General features: G+C 43.7%; 1 protein-coding gene across 1 annotated transcript in view; it reads left to right on the top strand.

The window, feature by feature from the left end:
• The window catches only part of LOC134393422 (cytosolic phospholipase A2 delta-like), a 56,422-nt gene that overhangs the window by 15,152 nt on the left and 14,849 nt on the right, over positions 1–26,421 (top strand). Inside the window, exons 10-19 of the mRNA XM_063118449.1 lie at positions 823–936; positions 2,374–2,396; positions 4,679–4,814; positions 10,726–10,862; positions 11,530–11,752; positions 12,467–12,584; positions 14,678–14,815; positions 16,522–16,629; positions 21,340–21,531; positions 23,597–23,763. Of these exons, the coding sequence (XP_062974519.1) occupies positions 823–936; positions 2,374–2,396; positions 4,679–4,814; positions 10,726–10,862; positions 11,530–11,752; positions 12,467–12,584; positions 14,678–14,815; positions 16,522–16,629; positions 21,340–21,531; positions 23,597–23,763 (1,356 nt within the window). The remainder of the gene's footprint in view (positions 1–822; positions 937–2,373; positions 2,397–4,678; positions 4,815–10,725; positions 10,863–11,529; positions 11,753–12,466; positions 12,585–14,677; positions 14,816–16,521; positions 16,630–21,339; positions 21,532–23,596; positions 23,764–26,421) is intronic.

A 26,421-nucleotide genomic window follows, 5' to 3' on the forward strand; every position in this document is an offset into this window, starting at 1 on the left:
GCTGATGCTTTCACTAACAAGGTGCTGAGTTAGCCAGTGGGGATTGTAATGTTGCTTAGGTGGCACCTCTGGGTAGGCATAATTCAGAGCACAATTCCTTCAGTGTTCGTGCTGCAGGACATCAGGCACTGGAGCCTGGCTTCTAGGAATCTTGATCCTATGCATGTTTAGATAGTAAACAGTCCTACAACTCCCAGCATCCCCAAACTAGCATTGCTGGCTGGGGCATGCTGGGAGTCATAGGATGTTTTTCTGTGTAAACCATGCATAGGATTTCACCTGTAAAGTCTTACATTCAGTCTTTTCCTCTCCAATTCCAAGAAATCAGATGTGTGAGAGGGAGTTGGGTAAAAGTATTCACAGTTGGCAGTGCAAATTAAATTCATGCTTTTTGCCAGAACTACACTAAGCAAGATATAACACTTTTGAAAATTGTTTGAAAATGGTATATGTAATGTGTCCTGGGCCTGAACAGTTGTCAAAACCATTATAAATCATTATAAAGCAGTAGTGTAGATCCTGCCCAAACATTTACTCATCTAATCTCATGATCTTGATAAAAGCAAATTCAAATCTATCTATCTATCTATCTATCTATCTATCTATCGTTTTAGTGTTTCTGCTTACTTATAAATTATATTTTAAAATGGCAAGTCTTAACTCCAGAGTTATTTAGACAGCTGTCTACTCAGTCATAGATTGGGATATTATATATCTAATAATACATTTTAATATTAAAAATGAAAAAATAATAACAAGCTTTATGCATAGCATTTTTTAATTATGTAAAAACATAAGTCTCTTTCTTCCTCCTGTTCCCAGCACTGCTCAAGTAATGGGGAGCAAGGCAAACAGAATTCTTCTGCTTCCTTGGTTATGCCTCTGAAATTACTTTCTGTTGGGCAGGAGGTGAAAGTAGTTCTTCCTGTGTCTAAGGTAAGTGCTTCACTCTTTGCTTAACATATTGAATCATCTGCCCCAGTTATTTACACTAAGGCCAGATCTACACCAAGCAGGACATGACACTATGAAAGTGGTTTGTATATGGTACATGAAATGTGTCATGGGCCCCAACAGTTGTCAGTGCACTTCAATACCGTTATAAAGCAAGAGTGTAGACCTGCCTAAGGTCATGGCTAGACCAGGCCTATATCCTGGGATCGTCCCGGGATCATCCCTGTGCATTCACATGACACACAGGGGATCCCGGGAGCAGGGAGGGATGATCCCTCCCTTGGCCCGGGATATGGCCCTACACTTTAATCCCACTTTTTCTGCAGTCTGGGGATGATTCCGAGACCGTGGAATATGTGGCTGGGTGTTGAGGGTTGTCCTGGTTCATCGCAAGTAACCGCAAGGAGCTGGGACCAGGGCATGGGGCACTGAGCTCCCATTGGGGGGGGAGTGGGGGGGAGTGGGAGTTTTTTTTTTTAAAAAAATCACCATTTGTGCATGAGTGCTCATGTGCTCCTTTCCCTTTAAAAACCGAAATCCAAAATGGCGGCTGTGATGTCTCGCGCCACGTGTAACCGAGAGCGACGATCTCACAATCATAAAATTGTGAGATCATCGCTGTCCGGCCCCCTCGTCTAGCCATGGCCTAAGACTGAACCTGAGAGGTCGGCAAGCAATGATTATCAAGGTATCCCAAAAGGTTTTATGATCGCTTCAATGTGAGTAGATGTGACAACTGAAATAAAATGCATTTGTCCCTGAGATACATACATGGTGGTGGGGAGGGCTGGGTCTGCTGAAGAAATGGGAATGGGGGTGAAAGCAATGGGATGGCTCTGGTTTCTCACTCCATGCACTTGTGACCACACGATTTTGAACACCTGAATTAGGGCAACTATCCCTGAGAGTTTTAAGAGCTGGGGCCATTGGTTCCCTCTCTCCAGAGTAGCAGTAGTGGTAGCAAGGACACATGATGGGCTGTGGCAAGATCTTGGGGGGAAAATCTTCCCATTACCTTTCTTTGTTTTTGTGGGGATGCAGTTCCATGAGCCATGAGCTATATGTTTAATGCCATCAGCAGCACCCAGGATTCCCAACCAAAGAGCTTAAAGGAGAGTCTTGTTTCTCAATATTCAGAAAACATAATATCCAGTTCCTTGGATATACTTCATGGAATCTGTTATTTTGATGCCAATGTTGTCTGCCCATAAATCTGATTTGATTATTGTGAGTCATTTTAAGAACTAGTATGGTTGAAAAGAGAGAGACAAATGTGTAAAATATGTATAACCTTCGTTGCTATGCACACTTAGGATGAGTTTGTATCATTCTATTTTTTTAAAAGAATACAAAACAAGGAATATCGCAAGAAGGAAAATGCCCTATAATTCTCATGGACTCCTTTCATTCTTATGAAAGTGTCTGTACACTGTGATGCAAAGGTACAGTCATAGAAAAGGCTCTCTTAATTTTCAGTAGAAGTATTTTGTATGCTATTGCTCTATTTCATCATGTGGGGTGCAATTGTCAAAACAAAGAACCATTAAAACAACTACAATGATTTTTCACCATTTCCCAGTAAGAACTTTGTATGTAAATGTACTCTAAGAAAGTTAAACTCTGTGAATTATACATGTAATGTTGAATACTTATATATTTAAATCCTTCATTTTAGGATGCAAATCTGGAGCTGAAGTTAAACACACAGAATTGGTAATGTATTATTTTTTGGAGGATGTTTTTGAATAGTAGGAATGTATGGATTGTGTAAAATCTATTCTGTCTGCATTTTCTGCCATTTGGTCCTTCATCTGTTCATTGATGGAACTGGATTTTTTTTCAAGTACCTGAATTTGTGCAAATTCACATTTGTGCAAATTTGCACTTGCAATAATGTACAAATCCCCCAAATGCACATTTTCATACTTTTGCCTATGGGAGAAACACACATTTTCGGATGGTATTTTTATTTTATGTATTTTTCTATTACTAAATTTGTGTAAAATTCCAGAAAGCGTTCTCTGATTTGTCCTCTTTGCAACTGTTTTTGTTAGCTAAGGGACTTAGATCCCAGCCTGGCTGTAATGGCTCACTTTTAGACTCTTGAGAAGTTTCATCAACAGGCAATGCTAGGACAAGATGCCCCAAATATTATAAAAAATAACAACAGAAATTTGTGACATGTTAATTACTGAAAAATATTTAAGATGAAAAACTGCTAAATATTAAAGATGTAAAACTAAAACTAAACACTAAAGACTAAAAATAACAATAAAGTGGAGAAGATCCATGATCCAAACACTATAATTTAGGAGTGGGTAACTTGTGGCCATCCAGATGTTTTGGTCTACAACTACGACATCAGCCCTAGCCTAGGGTGACCATATGAAAAAGAGGACAGGGCTCCTGTATCTTTAACAGATGTACAGAAAAGGGAATTTCAGCAGGTGTCATTTGTATGCCTGCAGCACCTGGTGAAATTCCCTCTTCATCACAACAGTTAAAGCTTCAGGTGCCCTGCCCTCTTCTATATCTGGTCAAGAGGGCAGCACTCCTGCAGCTTTAACTTTATGATGAAGGGGGAATTTCACCAGGTGCTGCACACATACAAATGACACCTGCTGAAATTCCCTTTTCTCTACAGGAGGCTCGTGAGCCCACGGAGCCCTCGGCAACCTCCCATTCTTCCCTCCCTATGCGCTAATGGTGGCAACTGCCTGCAATTTCTGGACACTCCAGAAATTGTAGGTTTCCATCCACCCTGCGCCAGTGGAGGCCTTAAAGGTCCTCTTAATGCAAGGAAAGTGCACATTTTCCCCAGCCACATTAATGGCGGCTTCCATTAGTGTGGCCCAGGGAGTTGCACACTTTCTGGAGGCTCTGGAAATCACACTTTCCTGCCCTCCATTGCTCCAATTGGGGCCTTAAATGACGTCTTAACATAAGGTAACCTTGCATTAAGAGGGCCTTTAAGCCCTGATTGGAGCAGGTGGGGGGGTCAGGAAAGCACACTTTCTGGAGCCTCTGGAAAATGTGCAATTCCCCCGGCCACACAGTTCCCTGGGCCACCATTAGCATGGCAAAGGAATTCTGCACTTTCCAGAGGTTGCAGAAAGCACACTTTCCCAGGTTGCACCCATGCCCAAGCACTTGTGGGTGCTTGCAAGAGCTTGGATGCGGGCCTGCCCCTCATGCCAGGCATGTCTGGCTGGGTCCATGAGGGACGGACATGATGGAGTCTGTCTGAACCAGTTACCTAGGGAGGTTGTGGCCATTCCCACACTAGAGGCCTTCAAGAGGCAGCTGGACAGTCATCTGTCAGGGATGCTGGGGTTGGACTTTATAGGTCCCTTCCAACTCTACTATTCTATGATTCTCTTGTCTCCCCAGCCAGATGCTTGCGCTACCCCAGGTATGACAGAGATATAGGGAGGAGGTACAAAAAGTTGCAGCCTAAATTGCACTTCCACACCATCTCCAGAGGAGAGAGAAGAAAGTTACTCCACATTTGGTGCCGCGGGAGATGCAATAGTTCTGTTTCTGACACAAAAATACATGTTGAGAAGAGTTGTACGTCCTGTTCCTCCTGCATTCCTGTCAAGATTGAAACCACTCTGAGAACAAGTAGAGGAATAGCATATCTCTTAATGTGGTAGAGTGATCCTGGAATCACTGGATGATATACCGTTCCATTCTAGTAACTGTTTCTCCGGATATGTTACAGTTCGGAACACCTCGACATGCGTCTGGGATTCGATCTATGTGGAGAGGAGAAGGCATTTCTACACAAACGGAAGCAAGTGGTTGCAGCTGCTCTGAAAAGGGTTCTCCAGCAAGACAATGATCTGTTAGATCATGAGGTATGCAGGGCAGAGTGCAGGATCTGGAGCAGAAAGGAAGAGCAGTCACATTTCCAAAGGAAGACAACAATTTATATTTGAAACTCCATGGCCATTTTTTAAGTAACTTTCACTATTTTCTAGCTGCATGATATGCAAACTCGGAACAATACATATATGCAGTGGACGCTGGTGACTCTGATTGTCAGTGGGGTGTGAATCTGCTCCAAGTTTCACTTGGAACCAGTCAGACCACTAAAGGAGCTATCCATGGTGCTACTAGCCTCCACTACATATATGTGCATAGAGGGAGAGAGAGAGAGAGAGAGGGCATTTCTACACCAGCCTGGTGTAGAGGGAGGGAGGTGGGAGGATCTCACGATATCCTGAGAGTCCCTTAGTCCACATGTGGGCGTGACATTCTAGAAGGAAGGAGGGTGTCGCGCCCACCATTTTTTTAAAGGACCTGAGTGCACATTTTATTTATTTATTTATTTATTTAAAGCATTTTTATAGCGCCATCTCACCATTTCTGGCATCAAGGTGCTTTACAATAACATATAAAACAATTCCATTAAAATCCTCAACCCACATTAAGACAATTCCATTAAAACCCTCACCCTCAAACCATTAAAAGCCCTCAACCCCAATTTAAACCACTCCCTCCCCAAACTCTTGTGAAAATAAAAATGCCTTACAAAGGCATTTGAAGCAATTTTTATTTATTTATTACATTTATATACCGTTCCCATAGCCAGGGCTCTCTGGGCGGTTTACAGAAATTCTAAAATTGAGATAAAAACAAGTATACAAAATTTTAAACTCTAAAACACAAAACATACACACATAAAGCATTAAAAACTGATTAAAAATCAAACATGTGGGTGATTAAGATGTGCCGCCACATGCCTGGGCAAAGAGGAAAGTCTTAACCTGGCGCCGGAAAGATAGCAGCGTTGGTGCCAGGCGAGCCTCGTCAGGGAGATCATTCCATAGTCTGGGGGCCACCACCGAAAAGGCCCTATCCCTCGTTGCCACACTCTGAGCCTCTCTCAGAGTAGGCAACCGGAGGAGGACCTTAGATGTTGAACGTAGTGACCGGGTATATTCACATCGGGAGAGGCGTTCCGTCAGGTATTGTGGTCCCAAGCCGTGTAAGGCTTTATAGGTCAAAACCAGCACCTTGAATTGGGCTCGGAAACGTACAGGCAACCAGTGCAAGCGGACCAGAGCAGGTGTTATATGGTTGAACCTTCTGATTCCCGAAATCAATCTGGCCGCTGCATTTTGTATGAGCTGCAGCTTCCGAACCGTCTTCAAAGGCAGCCCTACGTAGAGCGCATTGCAGTAGTCTAACTTGGAGGTTACCAGAGCATGGACAACTGAAGCCAGGTTATCCCTGTCTAGATAGGGGCATAGCTGGGCCACCAACCGGAGTTTGTAGAAGGCACTCCGTGCCACTGAGGTCACTTGAGCCTCAAGTGACAATGATGGATCTAAATTGAGAGTGGGAGCCTGTCTAATCTCCAGTGGCACATTATTCCATAACCGGGGGCCAGCCACTGAAAAAGCCCTGGCCCCCGCACATTCCAATTTGTAGCGGGGGACCATCAGGGCACCCTGCTCCTGAGAGCGAGTCTGCCAATGGTGAGACACAGGAGAAAGGCGAGTGCTCAGGCATCCAGGACCCAAGCAATGCAGGGCTTTATACATGGTCAACAAGACCTTGTAGCGCACCCCAGCAGCCACCGGCAGCCAATGGAGCACTTGAAGCACCAAAGTGATAGAAGACCACTTTGGGAGCCCCTTGACCAACCTGGCTGCTGCATTTTGTACAGCCTGTAGGCGTTGGATTTGCTTCAAGGGAAGCCCTGTATACAACAGGTTGCAATAGTCCATTCTGGAGAGAACCAGGGCCTGGACTGCGGTGGTAAGGTCAGCCTCTGACAGAAAGGGGCGAACTTGGCGGAGCACATGTAGTTGACAAAAGCAACTCCGAACCACGGCCCCCACCTGTGATGACATAGTTAGGGACTGGTCAAGAATAACACCCAGGTCCCGCGCCTCAGTCACAATCCTTGGTCGGATTCCTGAAATAGGCAGATTTACGAGCTCCTGCCTCAAATCTGCCAGCCGCTGACCTCGGCCAGTCACCATCAGTTCAGTCTTCTCCGAATTAAGCTTTAGTTTACTCCTAGACATCCAGTTACAGATCTCAGCCAGGCACCAAGACAGAGTAGCAACTGCCTCACCGAGGTCAGACCCCACCGAGATGTAAAGCTGGGTATCATCAGCATACATATGGTACCTCAGCCCATGGGCTCTAATTAACTCTGCCAGCGGCCTCACATATACATTGAACATGAAAGGTGAGAGGATGGAACCCTGTGGAACATCTACCCCCACAGGGGAGGGCTGTGGGGGTAGATGTACAGTTGCCCATGGTAACCACCTGAGCCCTTCCATCCAAGTAGGACTGGAACCAGGCAAGAGCCAGGCCCTCCAGTCCCACCTGGGTCTTCAACTGTCTAATCAACAATTCATGATCCACTGTGTCGAAGGCTGCTGAAAGGTCCAATAACAGCAGGATGGACAGATGACCTTTGTCCATCGCTAAAAGAAGATCGTCACAGACTGCAGCAAGGGCAGTCTCCGTGCTGTGACCCGGTCTAAAACCCAGTTGAAAAGGATCTAGAAAATCAGAGTCATGAAGAAACTCTTGAACATGCTCCAATTCCACTTTCAAGAGTTGGTTTCTTAAGGAGTGGTCGCACACTAGCCAATTTTAGGCAGGTGGGCACCCTAGCCTCCATCAAGGATGCATTCACCACTGCCTTTAAAAGTGGACCCACCACTGACCAAGCGGGGCGGATCACTGAAAAAATTGGTTGTAGCTGAATTTTTGCTGTCAGATAACAAAGAGCTACAGGACACCCTAACTTCTCATAAGCCAACTCCAAATATAATAGGATCAAATCCACCTGCTTTGAAAGATATGAGATACCTGGAGGAAGATGAACTTGGACCCCCTGAGAGGCTTGTGGAACCTCTTCTGCCATCAATAAAAATGACTTGTTTAGTGAAATCAAATGTCAGCACAATCTGCCCACAAATGGATCTGCCCACAAATTGAGGACCTGGATTTAAAATCAGGCCTGTTAATTGGGGACCAGAAAAGTACAACAAAGCAATGTTTCCGTGCTGATGATATATCCCTTGGAACGAATACAGGAACTCAATCTATGACTGATTGGGGGGGGGGGCTGTTCAGATCTGACAAGAAAGTTATTTTAACAATGCCCTGCAGATACAATGTTTTGGGGGTGGTGGGTGTAAGCGGTGAGTGTTAGGTGGGAGGCGGCGATGGTTTAGGTGAAGACCAAGGAGTCTTGTCGCGCTCCCTCCCTTGTCTGCCCCCTTGGTCCATTTAGCATCAGGCGATGGCCTCATGGATGGTAGTCCTTTTTCTCTTGTGATGGTGAATGCTAGGTCTGTATGTAATAAGACCAGTATTGTCCATGATTTGATCATGGACGAGCACCCAGATTTGGCTGTCTTTACGGAGACTTGGTTGGGTGAGGTGGATGGACCGGTGTTAGCCCAGTTTGTTCCAGTTGGGTACTCGATTCATCACCGGGCAAGACAGGGCTGTCGGGGAGGAGGGGTTGCTTTAGTACATTCATCTAGTTTATACTGTCCCTAGCCCAGACTCGAGATCCTTTGAACATCTTTTGGTGTCATGTCTCTCTTGCAAGAACATTGCTTGCAAACTCCTGATAGTGTATCGGCTGCCAGTGCACTTAACGGAGTTTGTCCATGAATTGACTGAGTTGTTGTGCTCCAACTCAAATGTAAGTAAAACAAACAAACCCCGACCCCGGTCCCCCCACCCCTGACTCCTCCTGGCTCAGTTCCTTCCTTTTACTGCTCCCTGCTACTTGCAGGGAGGAGGGAAGAAGTCGGGACAGGCGGCCACACCTCCTGAGACCCTGGGAAGAATCAGATTTTCCCTGCAAATACTTATCCTTGGGAAAACTTGTTCTCATCCCTCTTTCCTCCTGGGAGTCCCTGGGAGTCATTTGGATGCACAGGGACTCAGCCTTGACTGCCCCACATTTTAAGGCTGGTGTAGAAACAACCAGAGAAGGATGCATACTGTAGATAATTCAGGGCTGTTCTGCTGTGAACCATTTTTTTACTTCTCAGTTATTCCTTCTAGTTCTTTTTCTTCACATGCCCTGTGGTATGGAAATCAATGCAGGAATTCCTAATCTGTTGTTCTTCTTCCTGAAGCCTCCTGAGTTTTCTACATGCAGTGATTTTGTTTTTAACTTGGGGGAACATTCATACTTGTTTCCCCCCACCTCACCCCACCACAATATGATGTCCAGAAAAAGGTGCATCATATAATTTGCTGCATATATACAAACTCTGTTTGTTGAAATGATGGACTTTGAGAAGACAGTGGTGTTGCACCAAAATTTAGCTGCAATCCTCACAGCTGTTCTCTGGCATAGTCTCAGGCCCGGCGCTGCCATAGAGGCAACTCAGGCGGTGGCCTAGAGAGCCAAGCAAACGAGGGCGCCGAACAGTGTACCCGGAAGCTGCTCTCCTAGAGCGGCTTCCGGGCACGCTGTTCCAAAGCTGCTGCCCCGGCCTCTGCCCAACTCCAGTGTCCTGGCTCCTTCGAAGCCAGGACGCTGGGGTTGGAGGTGGAGGCTTCAGTATGGCGCACCAGGAAGCCACTTCCAGGTGCGCCGCTTCAAAGCCTCCGCCCCGCCCCCCAACCCCAGCATCCTGGCTTCAAAGCCAGGAGCGGGCGTGGAGGGGGTGGGGTGAGGCTTAGTACGGTGCACCAGGAAGGGACTTCCTGGTGCGCCGTACTGAAGCCTCTGCCTCCAACCCCAGCTTCCTGGCTTCGAAGGAGCCAGGACGCTGGGGTTGGGCGGAGGCCGGGGTAGCAGCTTTGGAATCCGCTCGTCCGCCCGCGGGTGGGGGGGTGGGGGGCGAGTGGGCGGGAGGGAGCGTTGAGTGAGCAAGCGGGCGGGCGAGCGAGCGGGGGGGCGGGACAGAGGCTTTAGAACGTGCCTGCCTAGGGCGCAATATAGTCTGGCGCTGGTCCTGCATAGTCTCTATCTCACTCGGCTCCGCCTGTTCTCTTTGGCTGCCCCTTTTGCTTGGAATGCTCTCCGAGAACATCTACAAACTCATCTCTTTTCCATAGCTTTTGGAGCCCTAGCCTGATTTATTGTTCACAATGCTTCAATTATTCCCTTATTCTGTCTTTGTGTAACCCCTCCCCCTCTTATGTTTTAATGTGATTTTAGATTGCAAGCCTCTGGGAAGGATACAGTTGCTGTTTCATTTGTACATACTGTACAGCACCAAATACATTGTTGGTGCTATATAAATAAATATGAATACTAATAATAACTCCTGAATGGGACTTATAAAGTGCTGCTCCTTGGCAGAATGCCTATTTATTATGTCGAGTCAGCCCACGTGCTAGCAACTGGTGTTGTGGGAAAGGGTTATCCTAGTTGATACTATGCCACTGGAAAGTAGAGTGACCATATGGAAAGGAGGACCGAGCTCCTGTATCTTCAACAGTTGCATAGAAAAGGGAATCTCAGCAGGTGTCATTTGTATATATGGAGAACCTGGTGAAATTCCCTCTTCATCACAACAGTTAAAGCTGCAGGAGCTATACCAGAGTGACCAGATTTAAAAGAGGGCAGGGCACCTGCAGCTTCAACAGTTGTGATGAAGAGGGAATTTCACCAGGTTCCCCATATATACAAATGACACCTGCTGAAATTCCCTTTTCAATACAACTGTTAAAGATTCAGGAGCCCTGTCCTCCTTTTCATATGGCCACACCTTTATGGAAAGTGCTAACACATACATTTACATATATGCATATTTTAAACAGATTCCAGTAGTGGCAGTCATGGCGACAGGAGGTGGATGCAGAGCCATGACATCTCTTTATGGGCAGCTCTCAGGACTTAAGAAGCTGGATATTCTGGACTGCATAACATATATCAGTGGCACGTCGGGCTCAACTTGGTGAGATCATCAGCATCAAATGGGGAAGGAAACCTGGGGTTGATTAGCTGAAAGCAAGAAAAGGTATTCATAAGAAGTGCAGAGCATAAAGAAATTGTTACGACATGACCCACTCTTCCCAAGCAAAGCTTGGTCAGGAACGGAAGTACAATTAAAAATGTCCATTGTCAGTCCATTTCAGATAGCCTCTAATAGCCTATCCTATATTATATTCCCCACAGAGCTAGCACAATCAGAAGTCAGGAAACCAGAAATGAGTAACTCCTATTCAAATGTTACATTTCTGGTGTAATATTTGAATAGCAATTCCGTGGTCATCTGGGTGAGATCCACATGTGGGTGAGATCTGTATGTGCCACTTCATACACGAAGTGCAAGAGTGCAAGACAGAAGCATGGCTCATTCGTACTTCTCTTTTCCCTGGTTCTGCATAACAAGTTAAACCAGGGCCCAATCTACACTAAGCAGGATACAACACTTTAAAAACGTTTTGAAAACTGTATATGTAATGTGTCCTGGGCTTGAACAGTTGTCAAAACCATTATAAACCGTTATAAGCAGTAGTGTAGATCCTGCCCTCAGCAGACCAGATATGATTCCTTTGCAATGAAGTGTGTGTTATTTTCATGTCCTTCTCTTAATTGTTGAATTATAACCCTTTGTCTAGGGCCATGTCAAATTTGTATGAAGATTCCAGTTGGTCCCAAAAAGATCTGGAAAGGCCAATCTGCAAGGCCAAGAAGCACATGACAAAGAACAAGATAGGCACTTTTTCTCTGGAGAAGCTGATTTATTATCAAAAGGAGCTGAGCCAGAGGGCTAAAGAGGGCATCTCTACATCTTTTAATGATCTGTGGGCAGTGGCTCTTGAGAATATCTTGCATGACAGGGTACGTAACTGTTGAGACACTTTCTTCCTTCTTTAAATATATAATAAATACACAAAACTTACAAATATTTAACATACAAATAACACACATATTCACACATAACATGAATTCCCTAAAGATGAGGTAACCTCTCAGGGTGTTTTGAAATTCTGCTTATGGTGTGCGTTTGTGTAGATATAAACAAACATATTCAGAAATAATCAGATAGGGATGCCTGAGGAATTCAACCTTTGTTGTTTCCCTTAGGAACTAACTTTATCTACACCTCCTCGACTACAGATGTAGTTATTCTCCAGCTTTTACACATCCCAAAGGTTCTGACTCACATTTGGGGAGGGCCATTTTGGTTAGTTTTCAGGAGTGAATGGAAAACTGCCTAAAAAATTCAGGAGAGGACACTAACCTTGCTTTATTTTTAATTTTTTTATTAGTCCAAGATGAGTTAAATGTCCTCTCTCTCTCTCTCTCTCTCTCTCTCTCTCTCTCTCTCTCTCTCTCTCTCTCTCTCTCCTCCTTTTGCCTTACGCCCCCCTCCACCATGTGTTTGAGAAATCATTGGACACTGTCGTTATGTGATCAAAACCAGATATTAATTTTGAAAACACATTAGGAAGGGTAAATTTGTTACCTAGCAATGAATAGTGCACTTGTTGAGGTCTGAATCTGTTAATTCCTCTCTGTTTTTCAAATCATTAATTTGTTCTCCCTTCTTAGGTGAATGACTTTAAACTCTCTGATCAGCAGCAGGCTGTGAGTCAAGGGCAGAATCCCCTACCCCTCTTTTTAGCCCTCAATGTGAAAGAAAGCTGTATCTCTACTTTTGATTTCAAAGGTAATTCTAATACACTTACTGGATGGAAAGGGAAAGTGTGGGATATAGCCTGCTTTGAAAAATTAACCTACCACCGCATAGTTTTGTTGGGCTAACTTAGCTATGACCCATTCATTGAAATATGGTCTCCTTTTCTCGGTAAAGCAGCAGTTTCTGCAGCTGAAACTCTCCCCACGGCCTGAGTTCGATCCCAGCGGAAGCTGGTTTCAGGCAGCCGGCTCGGGTCGACTCAGCCTTCCATCCTTCCGAGGTCGGTAAAATGAGTACCCAGTTAGCTGGGGGAAAGGTAATAACAGCCGGGGAAGGCAACAGCAAACCACCCCGCTATAAGGCCTGCCAAGAAAATGTCAGCTGACCCTCCAAGAGTCAGTAATGACTCAGTGCTTGCACGAGAGGTTCCTTTTCCTTTATCGATTACATCAATGGTACAGATGTGACATCCAACTCTGGTTTAATTAATCTTCCTTTGACCACAGTAAATTGAAGGAAACAAGCTTGGTTCGGCATCTACAGAAATCGTGAGGTCTCTGATTGTGTCTTTATATATATATATATTTAACTTTTTTAACTGCTTTGTTAAATAGAGTTTAATAAAAAAAAATTAAAAAGGTAATTCTAATAAAATTATAATTGCAATAGAGAAAAGCAGGTGCAAATGACAGTTATTTTTCTTAACCTGAGATCCCACTGATATAGGGCAGGATAGAAATGCTTTAATAAATAAATAAATAACCTATTTTCCTGAAGTAGCTTTTCCTTTGGCCTTAGCTAGACCTAAGGTTTATCCCGGGTTCATCCCTACCTGCTCCCAGGATATCCTGTGTGTCATTTACATGAACGGGGATGACTCCGGGACAATCCCGGGATAAACCTTAGGTCTAGCTAAGGCTCAAGTCCGACAATGGAGGCAGGTGTACGTTTCTGTTAAGCTCCATGAGAGAGATTTCAAAACACCCTGAGAAGTCACCTCATCTTTAGGGAATTCATCTTGAATTTTAGACCATCATATAGTTTCAAACAGAGAAGCTTGTATGTGGCCAATTCTTCGACTGGCAAACAAAGGGAGAATAAATAGAACTGTATGCAAAAATGCCTCTGGAAATTCTCCACCTTCTTTGTGGTAAGAAAAACTGGTGGGACCATTTCATTGAATTTCTCCAGAGGTAGGAGAATTTCTCCAGTTTTTCAGGGTGGGGCACACCATTAACCATAGCAGTAGTACGGCTTCTTTCTTGTTTCCTGTGCAGTAGCATAGCTTATTTCTTTCTTCTGCTACCACAAGCAGCAGCAATTGTTTCGGCAGCCTGGCCACCATTTTGCATTGCCTAAAACTACTGCTGCCTGGGGCATTGTTGTGGCAAAATAGCAGCCGTCTCAAAAGAAATTATACAGAATATGTAGAGAAAATTCTGCTAAGTAGCCTTATTTTTCTAGGGGGGATGGTTGGTGAGAAGAAGAAAAAATATAAGAAGTTTTCTGAGAAGTTTGGGCTAATTTTAGAAAATAAGTGGGAATGAGAGTAAGTGTTTGTGCACAACTGTAGATGTCTTTGTAGGCTTCAGTGCTATAAGTCTCTAGCCTCAGGGCAAGCCACAGGAAACACTGTGAATAAGTCTTGGGTTATATGCGTCCTTACATAATATAAATTATTATTCCTTAAAATCCAATGGCTTTAGTGCAGTAATTCTCCTCTCTTGATTTCACTTATGTATTCATAAAATGGATACATTTTTGTAGTTTTAAGTTATAATCCTCAAAGCTCTGGCTTCAGAGCAGACCCACTAGCTTAATGGATACATTATAACTTAAAACTACAATCCTACAAACAGTGGCTTCACTTGCAGTTTATTGTGAGAATGAACAAGATATGGAAATAATTATAATTACCCCTTCTCCTAAAGATATTACCAAGCTATAACCATATATGCCACTCCAAGCTCCCTGGAATAAGAGTGGGGGTATTAGTATGGTAAATAAAATACATACATAAAATAGTGTATTTTCTATATGTGGTCTTAGATGAAGCAGGGTTTTTACATTATCAAACTTGTTTCCACGGTTAGATGACATGTGTGTTAACACACTTTTCACAGAATGGTGTGAATTTTCCCCCTATGAAGTTGGCTTTCTGAAATATGGTGCATTCATTCACTCAGAAGATTTTGGAAGTGAATTCTTTATGGGACGGCTAATGAAGAAAAACCCAGAATCTCGGATCTGTTATTTAGAAGGTAATTATCTTAAGAACATGCCACCTGACAGGAATTATCTCAAAGGCATCATTATTATAATAATTATAATAATTATTATAATTAGGGTGACCATATGAAAAGGAGGACAGGGCTCCTGTATCTTTAACCATTGTATTGAAAAGGGAATTTCAGCAGATGTCATTTGTATATGTGGAGAACCTGGGGGAATTTCCTCTTCATCACAACAGTTAAAGCTGCAGTGCCCTGCCCTCTTTTAAATCTGGTCACTCTAGTATAGCTCCTGTACCTTTAACTGTTGTGATGAAGAGGGAATTTCACCAGGTTCTCCATATATACAAACGACAGCTGCTGAAATTCCCTTTTCTATGCAACTGTTAAAGATACAGGAGCCCTGTCCTCCTTTTCATATGGTCACCCTAATTATAATTATGATTTGCATGGGCCTCAAGGCTGGGCTTCAAGGTGGCATTACAAAATTTAAAATACCATATTTCTTCGATTGTAAGACACCATCGATTGTAAGATGCACACAAATTTCAGTACTACCAACAGAAAAAAACCAACAACCCTAGGATATACCCATGATTCTAAGACGCACCCCATTTTTAGAGATGTTTATATGGGGAAAAAAGTGTGTCTTAGAATCGAAGAAATAGGGTATATACATTTGAAACCTATGAATAGAAATATACAAAAGTTAAAATATATTAAATATGTTCCAATATTAAAACATATAAACATTTAAAATACATGACAATATTAAAAGCCCTTCACATAGATGAAGGTCCAGATTATTCGTCCAAGGCCTGCTAGAACAAGAAAGTTTTTGCCTGCCTCTGAAAGCACATCAAGGAGGGAGCCAGTCTAGCTTCCCTGGGAAGAGAGTTCCAGAGCACTGGGTTTGTAATTAACTGTACTAAAATCCACAAATCTTAGAGCCAGTGTGGTATAGTGGTTAGAGTATTGGAATGGGAGTTGGGAGATCTGGCTTCTAGTCCCCACTCGGTCATGGAAGCTCATGGGGTGACTTTGGGCCAGTCACAGACTCTCTGCCCAACCTACCTCATAGGGTTGTTGTTGTGAGGATAAAATGGAGAGGAGGAGGATTATGTATGCTGCCTTGGGATTTTTGGAGGGAAAAAGACAGGATATAAATGCAATAAATAAATAAGAAGTATCTGTTAATTATCAGGATTTTGAGGAAATTCTCCTAAAGCATGGCAAGAAATTCCAATTGGTCAACAGGTTTTTTTATTTCCCCATATTAAACAAGTTGTAACATATTGCATTCTGTGTCTTTAGGTGTTTCAAGATGAAAGGCTCCTAGTGTTAAGACACAAAAGGCATTGTGCAGCTGTTCAGTCTTTTCCTTGCTTTAGAGGAAAAAGCAGTGGGAAACACATTTGCTCTTATTTAGTAAAGATAAGCACAGTGCTGAATATGTATGTATGTATGAATAAATAAATAAATATATAAATCTGCATGTGTGAGCAATAGTGCAGCCATTATCTACTACAGGAAGTTTCAGTAGTATAAAACTAATTATACTAGTTGAATTAGTATGCTAATTTAATTAGTATACTAATTTATCAATGCCAGAATTGAATTTATATTAAATTTCTGAGTAATGATGAACAGGTGAATGAAATGGGATGAATGATGCAATATCCCACCTGTTTAGATGATCCGATAAAATGGATGATGCAATATGTTTGGCTTTGCAGCATTATGGAGCAACGTCCTTGCAGTGAACCTGCTTGATATCTGGAGTAAACTGAGCAGCGCGGATGAAACGTGGCAGAAACTTATCCGAAGCAAAATAAGGAATATTGGTAGGATTTGTTTTCTTCGCTTAATAAAAATTTTGGAAACAGTAGCGAAATAAGCATGGTGTTGTAAATAACCCATTCAGAAATATGTGAGGGTGCATGCTGATGTTCACACAAGCAGAGACCTAACCAGCATACAATCGAAGAAACGGGAAGATTTTAAAGGGAACACAGTAGTATATATTTACACTACAAAGCTATACCTGTTTTAGAACAGTTCAGTTGTCATGGCTTCTCCCAAAGCTTCTTGAAAATCTTCTTTTAGAGATTCCTTAGCCCCCTCACAGAATCACAATTCCCAGATTCTCTGGGGAGAGGAACTATTAAACTAGTCTAAATCCAGTGGAGGATTTAGTGATGCCTCCGATGTCAGTGGGGCAGTGAAACTGCTCTGGATTCCAGTCAGAACCCTAAAAGTGTTCGGATCAGTCCTTTAGAGTTCTGACTGAAGCTCAGAGTGGATTCATTGCCCCACTGACATCGGAGGCACCAGCCTCCAATGTTTAAATCTCTAGAGTACAAAGGCACTGCAGAGGCTCCTCCTGGGTAGGATCTACACCAAAATGGTTTATAACAGTAGTGACAACTGTTGGGGTCCAGGACATACACCACGTAGTTTTCAAACTGTTTTCAAGGTATAGATCTTGCTCAGTGTAGATCTGGCCCAAATACTCCCTATGGTGGCTGTCTCCATGCCACACATCAGACTTGTACAACAGCACAAAAAAACATTGTAGCAAGGAGATATTATTATTATTATTATTATTATTATTATTATTTATTTATTTATTTATTTATATAGCACCATCAATGTACATGGTGCTGTACAGATAACACAGTAAATAGCAAGACCCTGCCGCATAGGCTTACAATCTAATAAGTTGTAGTAAACAATAAAGAGGGAAGGAGAATGCAAACAGGCACAGGGAAGTGTAAACAGGCACCGGGTAGGGAGAAGCTAACAGTATAGAGTCAGAACAAACTCAATATTTGAAGGCTATAGGGAAAAGAAAAGTTTTTAGCTGAGTTTTAAAAGCAGTGATTGAGTTTGTAGTTCTCAAGTGTTCTGGAAGAGCGTTCCAGGCATAAGGGGCAGCATAAGAAAAAGGACGAAGCCGAGTAAGGGAAGTGGAGGTCCTTGGGCAGGCAAGAAGCATGGCATCAGAGGAGCGGAGAGCACGAGCGGGGCGATAGTGTGAGATGAGAGAGGAGAGATAGGCAGGAGCTAGACCGTGAAGAGCTTTGAAGGTCAGCAGGAGAAGTTTATATTGGATTCTGGAGTGATAATAATAATAATAATAATAATAATAATAATAATAATAATAATAATAATAATAATTTATTTCTTACCTGCCTCTCCCTCTGGATTGAGGCAGGAAACAACATTAGAGATAAATACCATAAAATACATAAAACTGAATTAAAATATGCTGAGGCTGTCTCTGGAGCTCCGGCTTGGGACTTTATGGCCTCCATGACAACCATGGGGCTGTCTCAGTTTGTCATTGGCACAACACATGAAGCAGGGCATACCCTTGATTTGGTTTTTGCTCCAAGCTGTGAGATTTGTAATCTGAAGATTGGGGGGTGGGGTCCAAATAACCCCATTGTCATGGTCGGACCATTTCCTGGGGGGGATCTACACCACTGCTTTAAAGCGCTTTATAACAGTTTTGACAACTGTTGGGGCCCAGGACACACTGCATATACAGGTTTCAAAATGTTTTCAAAGCGCTTTAAAAGCAGTAGTGTAAATCCCCCCCCCGGTGAGATTTGAACTCACGGCGTTACTACCCTCCTGCAAGGGTGAGGGACTCATTCGAATGGTCCGCCCCAGGAGACTGGCTGCCTATTCGCTACCGGCCAAGTTTAAGGTTCTTGTACTTGTGTACAAAGCCCTAAACAACTTGGGACAAGGATACCTGAGAGAGCGCCTTCTCCCCTACCAACCTGCCTGATCACTGAGGTCATCCGAGGGCCTGCTCCTGGTGGTTCCACATAGACCCATCCTCCGATTGGAATCCACCAGGGGAAGAGCCTTCAGCATGGTGGCGCCCCTCCTGTGGAATTCCCTGCCTCTGTTGGTCAGGCAGGCGCCAACCTTGTACTCCTTTCGGCGCCTCCTGAAAACATCTTTATTCTAAGAAGTCTTTCCTTAATATGCAGCCTTGAATTGCTGTTTTTGCTTCTTTTAAATTTTGGTTTAACTGTTTTATTCTGTTTTTATTTTCATTTTATCTTGTACACTGTTCTGAAATTTTTCAATGGGGAGCGGAATATAAATATTCTAAATAAATAAATATATAATAAACAAATAAATAAAATTAATACAATATTAAAATAACAGTCAAATATCTTAAAATCTGACTGGGTAGGCCTGCCAGAAGAGATCAGTCTTTATAGCCTTCTTGAATTCAAAAAGACTATTAAGTTGACGAATCTCTCTCAGCAGGCCATTCCACAGTCTGGGAGTGGCAGAAGAGAAGGTTCTCTGGGTAACAGTTGTCAGCCTAGTTTTGGTTGACTGGAGTAAATTCTTCCCAGAGGACCTGAGTGTGCATGGCAGATGTATGGGAGAAAATGAACCCGCAGGTAACCTGGACCCAAACCATGTAGGGCTTTAAAGGTAATAACCTACACTTTATAATTTGCCCAGAAACTAATTGGCAGACAGTTAAGTGATTTTAGAGTTGGTGTAATGAGGTCACCCCTAGATGTACTGGTGACCAGCCTGGCTGCCATATTTTGAACTAGTTGAAGTTTCTGGACTAGGTACAAAGGTAGCCCTATGTCCAGCACATTGCAGAAGTCGAGCCTTGAAGTTACCAGCACATGCACTACCATCTTTAGGTCTTCTAACTCTAGGAAGGGGCGCAGCTGGCATATCAGCCAAAGCTGATAGTACGCACATACAATGAGATGCTGGGGTAGTATGGAGAGCCACCACTGGAATCAGGTCCAGAGTTGGGGCAGACTTGGGGGAGATCTACACTAAGCTGGATATACCGCTTATAAACGTTTTTATTGTGTATTGAGTCTTATCTTGCCACATGACGCTTGCCTTTTTAACATTGTATCACTTACCCTTTCTGTCGTTCTATTTTCTGATCTTAGCCGTATAAGTCATTGTATTTTCTCTTATGTGGCCGATTGTGTCTTAAGAAACCTTCCTTTTTTTCATATGCTTTTCCTTAGCCAATCACCTTCCTTGGGGCATGTTTCTTGTGTTTCCAAGCCCAAAGTAGCAGCTGTTTTCCTCTTTCTTGCCTAGTGTTCCTCTTTGCAGCCACAACCTCCCTTCCCCCTTCCATGTTCTGCATGTGTATAGGCATTGTTCTATATGTGTTTACTCAGAAGTAAGACTCTCTCTGTTCAATGGGCTTTCCTCAAAGGTAAGCCAGCATGTGATGTTAGCAGTTGAAATCAATGGGATTTATTTTTGAGTAAGGGAACCAGCACACCTGTAGTTCATGAACTTGAAGCTGCAAGCAAGCAGGGAGGGAGACTCCAGGCAGAGTTAGTGGATTTACTTTACTCAAAAGTAAATCCCATTGATTTCAACTGCCAACATCACATGCTGCCCCTTGGTCTGTGCTTAGGAAAAGGGCGCAGAAAGAGGGGAAATCTTTCCAGCCCCCCTTCTCTCCATTTCTCTCCCCTCCAAGCACAGACCAAGGGGCAGCAGGTCACGTTAGCAGTTGAAATCAATGGGGTTTACTTTTGAGTAATAAGCGTACAAGTTAGAATGTTCTTTCCACCATGTCACTATTCGTAAACCATGTTATACATCTGCTTTAAGATACACAGAGTTTCACAGAGGAAGATAATCCAATAGACAACTATTCAGGATTAATGAATTAACATTCTCATTATTGCAGATTTAATGATAGCAACACCCAATTTATTTATTTATTACATTTCTATACCGCCCAATAGCCGGAGCTCTCTGGGCAGTTCACAAGGCTGTGGGCCACACATGAAGCCTCCACCACCCACTTCAGCAGCTCCTGCTGCCCTCAAATTTTAATATTGTTTTTAATGGTGACTCTATGGCCTATGGAGCACCAAAAGGGTCAAATTTAGCTTATTTGCAAGCCAAATTTGACCCTTTTCATGGTCTGCAGCCCGTATGATCAGCACGTGTGTGTGTGTGTGTGTGTGTGTGTGTGTCGAAAATGCCCCACAGACTTCACACAATTGCCCATCACTGCTGTAGAACCATAAAGGTGGAGGCTATCTAGTCCAAGCCCTGCTCAAGGCAGAAAATCCAGAGCTAGTGGATCCCTAGCAGTTAGTTGTCCTTATGGACCTCCAACAAGGTAGAGACTTCCTCTCCTCTAGGTAGTGAGTTCTATTGTCAAACTGCTCTTACTGTTAAGAGGTTTCTCTTAATCGAAAACCTTGTAATTTAAGACCTTCTCTTCTACCTTTTCGGGCAGCAGAGAGCATGTCTTTGGCAATCTCTAAGATATTTGCTAACATGGGTCCCTCAGAAGTCTCCAGGCTAAACATACCCATGCTTCTTCAACCTTTTCTCGTGGTTTTCTGTACTGCTGAACATCTTCAATGCCCTCCTCTGTACCTGTTCCAAGTTGTCTGTATCCTTCTCAAAGTATGGCACCTACAACTAAGTACAGTACTCCAGATGAGGTACATAGTGGTATGGTGTAGCAACAAGAACTGGTTTTGCCCCCCTTCATTTCTGTTGTACAGAGAGAAATCATGCTCCACGGAAAAGCTCTACCTTTCTGGGGACCTCTTGGATGTATCCTGATAGATTGCTCTTTCAGATTATAAGTAATGTTTTAACTGATCGGCCGTTGCACCATCACATCCATAACTTCCTCAAAGGTTTCCATATGCACAAAGACTACTATCAAGAGAGTCAGTTCTCTATGTGGAAAGGTAATTGCAACTTCTTATCATTTCCTCATGGTCTGCCAAGTATCCAGTGCAATTTTCTCCACACTGGCTATGAGGGTGTGTGTGCAGGGAGCACAGTTTCCTGGCTATGAGGTCAGAGCCCTGCTTCTGACCTTGTAGCCAGAAAAATGGATAATCCTATGGTCCCCAGATGCTGTCTAGAGACCATAGGATTGCTCTCTTAAGAGTGTCTTTAGATGAGCATTTTATAGCACACTCATGCCTGGCCACTCACAGATCTTCAATGGTCATTTTGATGACACAACAGTCCTCCTGTGTGTCTCCTGCTCCTTCTGTAGTTTTTCCTGCTATAAAATAAGACCCAGAAAATCTGATTCTTCTTGGCTATAATGATAATTGTTGCTATTTCCTGCCATGTGCAGGAGAGGTTGTGCTATGGAAATGCCCATTGAATGGGCCACGTGGTCACTGCTTACTCCCTCTTTCTTCCCCATGTGATTCTGTCCATCTCTATTGTGGAAAGAAGCAGGAAGCAAAGCAATCCCCCCCTCCCCCGTGGTCTGAGAACGCTCTTAGTTACAAAAGAATCCAGGGTTTCTTTAGTGGCCACTGTGAATTGTATTGACAAAGATACATGTTTAAAACGCTTAGACCCTTTCTACACCTAAGGATTGTCGCAGGAAAATGGGGGGATCATCCCTGCCTGCTCCTGGGATCCCCCTGTGTGTCATTTGCATGCACAGGAATGATCCTGGGAACAAAGGCAGGTGTAGAAACAGCCTAAGTTTAACATTCTTTAAAACAATGAACTTGTTATTTCCCAAAACTGGGCTTGATATACTGAAATGTGGACCTATTGTAGACATGTTGATTTGAGCCATTTAATCCAATACAAGCCCCAGTTCCAATCCCCCCCCCCCCAAATGTGTCTCTCTGGACACATCTACACCAAGCAGGATATTGCACTATGAAAGTGGTATAAAAGCAGTACATAAGAAGCAGGAGCCACACTACTGCTTTATAGCGGTATTGAAGTGCACTGACAACTGTTGCACATACCATATACCGCTTTCATAGAGCAATATCCTGCTTGGTGTAGATTCTCCCTCTCTGTCAACTGTTAACCCATTTCTCTAAAATAGGAAAGTCCTGTTTCCCAGGGAACAGCTTCTCCAATTGCAGAGATTCAGCTTTGAAATGCCTCTTCAAGTGCACATTCCATTTTCTCTTAGATGGACCATAAGACTTTCTAAATACAGTATATATGCAAAGTGTGAACATGATAAATGTGTGTTTCTAGGCATGAGCAGGAGACAGGAAAACAGGTTGCAGTCCCAGATGAATATACTGTCTGATTATTTATTTATTGGATTTCTATACTGCCTAATAGCCGAAGCAATCTGGATGATTCACAAAAATTAAAACCATGAAGACTATTCAAAGTATAAAACAAACAACAGTTAAAGGTGCAGGAGCTATACTAGAGTGACTAGATTTAAAAGAGGGCAGGGCACCTGCAGCTTTAACTGTTGTGATGAAGAGGGAATTTCACCAGGTTCTCCATATATACAAATGACACCTGCTGAAATTCCCTTTTCTATGCAACTGTTAAAGATACAGGAGCCCTTTTCATATGGTCACCCTAATGGTACATGATGATGCCATTTCTTTTCAAAAACTATGAATTAAAGATTCGGTTCTCTTTGTATGTCTAGCAGGTTATTTCCTTGCCTCCTGTAAGTATTCTTTTGAAACATTTATTGCATTTATATCCTGCCTTTTCGTCTATATCCTTTTTCTTTCAAGAAACCCAAGACGGTGTACATAATCTTCCTCCTCTCCATTTTATCCTCACAACAACAACCCTGTGAGGTGGGTTGGGTTAAGAGTCTGTGACTGGCCCAAAGTCACTCTGTGGGTTTCCATGGCTGAATGGGGACTAGAACTTGGATCTCACGACTCCCAGTCCAAGACTTTAGCCACTACACTACACTGGTTCATATTTGAAATCTTCTGTGATCTAACATATGGACTGGAGAAATCAAGTCACATTAGATTGCTTTTTATTACACACTTTACCTTCCAGACAGTCAACTGGACCAGTTTCCGAATCGACTTACACCATCAGAAGATGGCATCTGCTTGGTCGATGCTGCATATTTCATCAATACCAGCTGTCCTCCACTCCTGAGGAAGGAGAGGGAAGTGGATGTCATCTTATCATTTGATTACTCTCTGGACCACCCTTTCCAGGTCAATGATAAGCTGTCTTTCTGCCAACAGTTTGCTTTCCTTACAATTCTTTTCAGATTTAACAACGGTATCTGTTGTAGAGCAGCCAAGACTAAGACATGAGTCAACTTCTAAATCAGGGGCAGGCAGCCTTTTTCCTGTTGAGGTTCACATTACCTTAATTGAAACTTCTTAGGGTTTTCATTCTAGCAGTGGGAATGGCCAGAATCAAATGTGTCTGGAGCCAGAGCCAAATGTATTTGGAGTAATGGATTGACTCTTACGTTTGTTCAGTATTCACCAGGAAAAAAGACAAAAACGTGTTCTCCTTCCCCAATTTATGTAAGCTTTGGGGCAGAGTAATGATATCAATAACCTGGAGTGAGGCTGGTAAGGGGGGCATGGCTAGGGAAATTCTGGATTGAGAGGTCTGGAGGTCCACATTTGGCCCATGAGCTAGAGGCTTCCTATCCCAATTCTACATCTTCATTTGTGAGGTAAGAGTGCAACACTTTTATATTTTATCAACCAATGTGAGTTCTTAAGGTCATTAATTCTGATCATGAAAGAGCTTATGGATCTAGTGAATAATTTAAGGGCTACCATTGTCTGTGATCACTCAATATGGAAGCCCAGTTTGTGTCACAGGTCTAACATGTCAGCATTTGCTGGCTAAGAGCAGATATTTATGGCTGTCCTTACCAAATGTGGAGGCTGAGCCAGAAAAACTGCAGCTGGAATTCTTCAGTTGCTTGGGACACCAGCAGAGTTGAATAACGGAGTCATTTGGATTGCAGGGAGAGTTTGGATTGCAGTCCAAGGCATCTTGGTTCACCAGGAAGTCCAAAGACATAGAGAGCTAGGCAGGCCAAACACTGGAGTTTGCATAGGGTGACTATATGAAAAGGAGGACAGGCTCCTGTATCTTTAACAGTTGCATAGAAAAGGGAATTTCAACAGGTGTCGTTTGTGTATATGGGGAACCTGGTGAAATTTCCTCTTCATCACAACAGTTAAAGGTGCAGGAGCTATACTAGAGTGACCAGATTTAAAAGAGGGCAGGGCACCTTTTCAATACAACTGTTAAAGATACAAGAGCCCTTTTCATGTGGTCACCCTAATGGTACATGATGATGCCATTTCTTTTCAAAAACTATGAACTAAAGATGCGGTTCTCTTTGTATGTCTAGCAGGTTGTTATTTCCTTGCCTCCTGTAAGTATTCTTTTAAACATTTATTGCATTTATATCCTGCCTTTTTGTCTATATCCTTTTAAATCTGGTCACTCTAGTATAGCTCCTGCACCTTTAACTGTTGTGATGAAGAGGAAATTTCACCAGGTTCCCCATATATACAAATGATACCTGTTGAAATACCCTTTTCTATACAACTGTTAAAGATACAGGAGCCTGTCCTCCTTTTCATATAGTCACCCTATGCAAACTTCTCACCCCCAGCTGCAACATCTTTGGGGGACTGGGAGCTTAAGAGGCAGTCTTCTACTACCTGGGTTTTTGACCGTCTGATCCAGCCAGGAGAGGAAGGCCTGCAGAGCAAGGGACCAATCAGCGGCTGCTGTTGTCCTGCCTAGTCTGCGGAACCTCCAACTGCCTCCTAGCAGACGCAGGCTCCCAGCAAAGAAACATCTCACCCCCAGCTGCAACAACTTTGGGGGACTGGGAGCTTAAGAGGCAGGCTCCTTTGGGGGCGGGCTCACCGCTGAAAGTGGGGCTCCAAAGGGGTTTGCCACTTTGGGGAAGCCACTTCGGGGCAGTACACAAGGGCGAGGGCCTGTCCCCTTGTTTGTTTTGTTTCTTTTCTTTTCTTTTCTTTTCTTCTCTTCCCCCTACTTTCGGCCTGCTTCCTTTTAATCATGTGGGGGTTCTGCCAGCCTGTCATGAATGTCTGCTTTCCTGGGAGTGGAGGAGTTGATGGGAGTCCAGGAGCAGCCATCACAGTTATACAGGGCAGAGGGAGATACCTGCGAGCGGGGGAGAGAGTTCCACTGTAATAAGAGAGGGTGCAACAACAGGGTGTTGGTTGTCCCCAAACTTTCCCCCAATTCAGATAACCTGGATGGCCCTGGCAACAGACCTCCTGGGTTGAAATTGCTGCTGGTGAACGCCAGGTCGGTTAATGGGAAAACAACGGCTATCCAGGACTTGATCCTGGATGAGCTTGCTGACCTGGCCTGTATCACAGAGACCTGGTTGGATGAAGCTGGGGGAGTTAATCTCTCTCAGCTTTGCCCACCAGGGTTCTCTGTCGAGCAGCAAGCAAGGCCTGGAGGGCGGGGAGGTGGAGTGGCAGGGGTCTATCGGGATTCCATCCCCCTGACCAGGTGGCCTGTCCTACAGTCTGCAGGGTTTGAATGTGTGTATCTGAAGGTGGGTGCCCGGGATAGAATAGGGATTCTGTTGATGTACCGTCCACCCTGCTGTCCAACAGTCTCCCTTCCTGAGCTAGCCGGGATAGTCTCGGATTTGGTGTTGGAGTCCCCACGGCTTGTTGTTCTGGGGGATTCCAATATCCATGCTGAGGCTGCCCTGTCGGGAGTGGCTCAGGACTTCATGTCCGCCATGACAACTATGGGTCTGTCCCAAGTAGTATCTGGCCCCACCCATGTTGCTGGGCACACTTTGGACCTTGTTTTCTGTGCTGGATGGGGTGACAGGGATC

Source organism: Elgaria multicarinata, chromosome 2 (assembly GCF_023053635.1).
Source record: "Elgaria multicarinata webbii isolate HBS135686 ecotype San Diego chromosome 2, rElgMul1.1.pri, whole genome shotgun sequence".
NCBI lineage: Eukaryota > Metazoa > Chordata > Lepidosauria > Squamata > Anguidae > Elgaria > Elgaria multicarinata.